Here is a 2,299-nt window from a genome sequence, read left to right on the forward strand (position 1 = left end):
TTTTGAATTTAAATTTTGCTTTCACAATTTCAGTTTTCGTTATATGTTGATTTGAATTAGTGATCGCCCGAAACCGAAATTTAAGCCGAAACCGAAAGTACCGAAATTTCGGTTCAGTAAAGCCGTAGCCGAAACCGAAACCGAAATTTTGGCCGAAACCGAAACCGAAATTTCGGCCGAAATTTAAAAAAAGAATGTTAAAAATCCCTGAACCTTTTATAATCAAAAAAAAAAATTTTACATGAATAAAAAAAACTATTACTTTTATGAGCAAAAAAAAACTGTTTTACATATATCTAAGCAGTCACCAGATAATATAATTTGATAAAAACTATAATCTCAAGACTTTTCAATAAATAAAGTTAATAATTGAAATATTTTCTCTACAGAAAAATTTTTTTCCATGTTTTCTGGCAAAAGTCTGTTTCTTTCATTTGAAAGAATGTCTCCAGCAGTTGAAAACAATCTTTCAACTTCGGTGGAAGTCGGTGGAGGTGTAAGGAATCTCTTCGCTACTTTTGCCAAACCAAACTTTGCTTTTAATGTTGTTTTTTCTTCATACTCTTTCCAAAACTCCAAACAACATGAAGATGTTGGGCTTTCTAAGTACTCATTTAAAACTTCCTTTGCCAATTTGGAAGTTGGATTTTTGGAATTTGTACTTTGTGACTGTGCAATAATATTTTGCATCATTGAAGATAACCCAGTGTTCTCAATTGACGTAGTTTTCATTACAGGTATAGTTTCATTTTGGCTCAAATTGTAACTGTCTAAATTCCAAAAAAACTTGTTTTTTAGTAGCTTGAAACGCTTCTTGGGATCTAAAGAAGTGGTGCTTGAATCTGGGATCAAGAAGTGTTGCTATTGCAAAATGATCAATGGTTTCCAAGTCAAAAAAACGTGCCTCCATTGCTTTCTTTAAAGCATTTTTCATGCTCATTACTTCTTCGTCATCAGAGGGAACTTCAAATGACTTTAGAATAGTTGTCACAATTGGAATGCATGCACTGATGCAAGCATCCTTTCCAGAAAGCAACTTGGTGGCTTCTTCAAAAATCGCTAATATGTTTACCAGTTTTTCATACAGATTCCAATCCTGTACAGTGAACACAACGCCGCAGGAAGGACGGATTAGCAGTGTAGTAGCAATTACAGATTTTAAGTACAGAATTCTTTCAAGCATGTAATAAGTTGAATTCCAGCGTGTTGGGACATCAATTTTGAGCCCGAGCCTGTCAAAATTGTTCATTTGAACCTCTTGTTGTTTGTAAAGCTCAGCAAAGAAGGAGTTTGAAAAAGAAGCATGAGTGCAAAGCTTTCGACATTTTACTATCAGGTTTACAGCACTCTGGAGTGAAAAAAGTTCTTTTTTAATCACTAGTTGAAGTGAATGATTTAGACACCCAGCAGACTTGTAAACGCACTGTGGATCTTTGAAAGCTGCTTTTACATTTGCAGCATTGTCTCTTAAGCAGACTGTGACCTTGTCCTTTAGTTCCCACTCTTTCACAACATTCTCAAGTCTTTGAAAAATGTTTGAAGCAGTATGTTTTTCATCAAACTTGGAGCATGACAGGCAAAATTTGATCCGCTCCCATTTTTCTGAAATGAAGTGTGCCATCATGCCTAAGTACTCATGATGAAAGGATGACCAAGCGTCCAGAGAGATGGAAACAGTTTCAGCATTTTTTTCGATAAGCATAACTTTCGTTGCAAGCTTAATCTTTTCATAGGCTGGATTGAGCATGCTACGGTAGTATTTCTCACTTCCAATGTCAAAGTGTGGTGTAAAAACAGCATGATGACGTAAAAATCCCGGATTATTTACAATTGACCAAGGCTGTAAGTCGAGGATAATCATTTCAAATATAGATCTATGAAATTTCAGACCTTCTTTGGAGTTTGAATTAATTTTTGAGATATTGTCAACCCAGCCAGGCATTGTAAATTGTAACATTTCAGTCCTCTGCCGTTTTGATCTGATGTCGAATAAGGGTATTGTTCTTTTTTTTAATTGTAATAGGCTCAAGTTGATCTGAAGTTGGTATATTTTTAGGACTGCCGGTAGTTGTAAGTATTTCTTTTTCAGTTAGGAGATTTTTTAGAGTAAGATGTGGGTGTCGACTTCTTAAATGTGATGAAATTCCGCTTAGTGATTGAAGTTTTGGATTGTGCGATCCACGAGATATTTTCAAATTGCAGATATTACTAGTTGCGTATTTGGAATCACTGGCTGTTACGGTAAAATGATTCCACAAATAGCTTTTCTTTCGATTATTTTCCATTTTAAAATTTAGCA

At 34.9% G+C, this 2,299-nt stretch overlaps 1 protein-coding gene across 1 annotated transcript; it reads right to left on the reverse strand.

Moving 5' to 3' along the window:
- Positions 1 to 745: 745 nt before the first annotated feature.
- LOC136090925 (zinc finger BED domain-containing protein 4-like) lies at positions 746 to 1,942 on the reverse strand. The gene has a single exon (XM_065817902.1). The coding sequence runs from the start codon at positions 1,940 to 1,942 to the stop codon at positions 746 to 748; it is 1,197 nt and encodes a 398-aa protein (XP_065673974.1).
- Positions 1,943 to 2,299: the final 357 nt, after the last annotated feature.

The sequence above is a fragment of the Hydra vulgaris genome, chromosome 14 (assembly GCF_038396675.1).
Source record: "Hydra vulgaris chromosome 14, alternate assembly HydraT2T_AEP".
NCBI lineage: Eukaryota > Metazoa > Cnidaria > Hydrozoa > Anthoathecata > Hydridae > Hydra > Hydra vulgaris.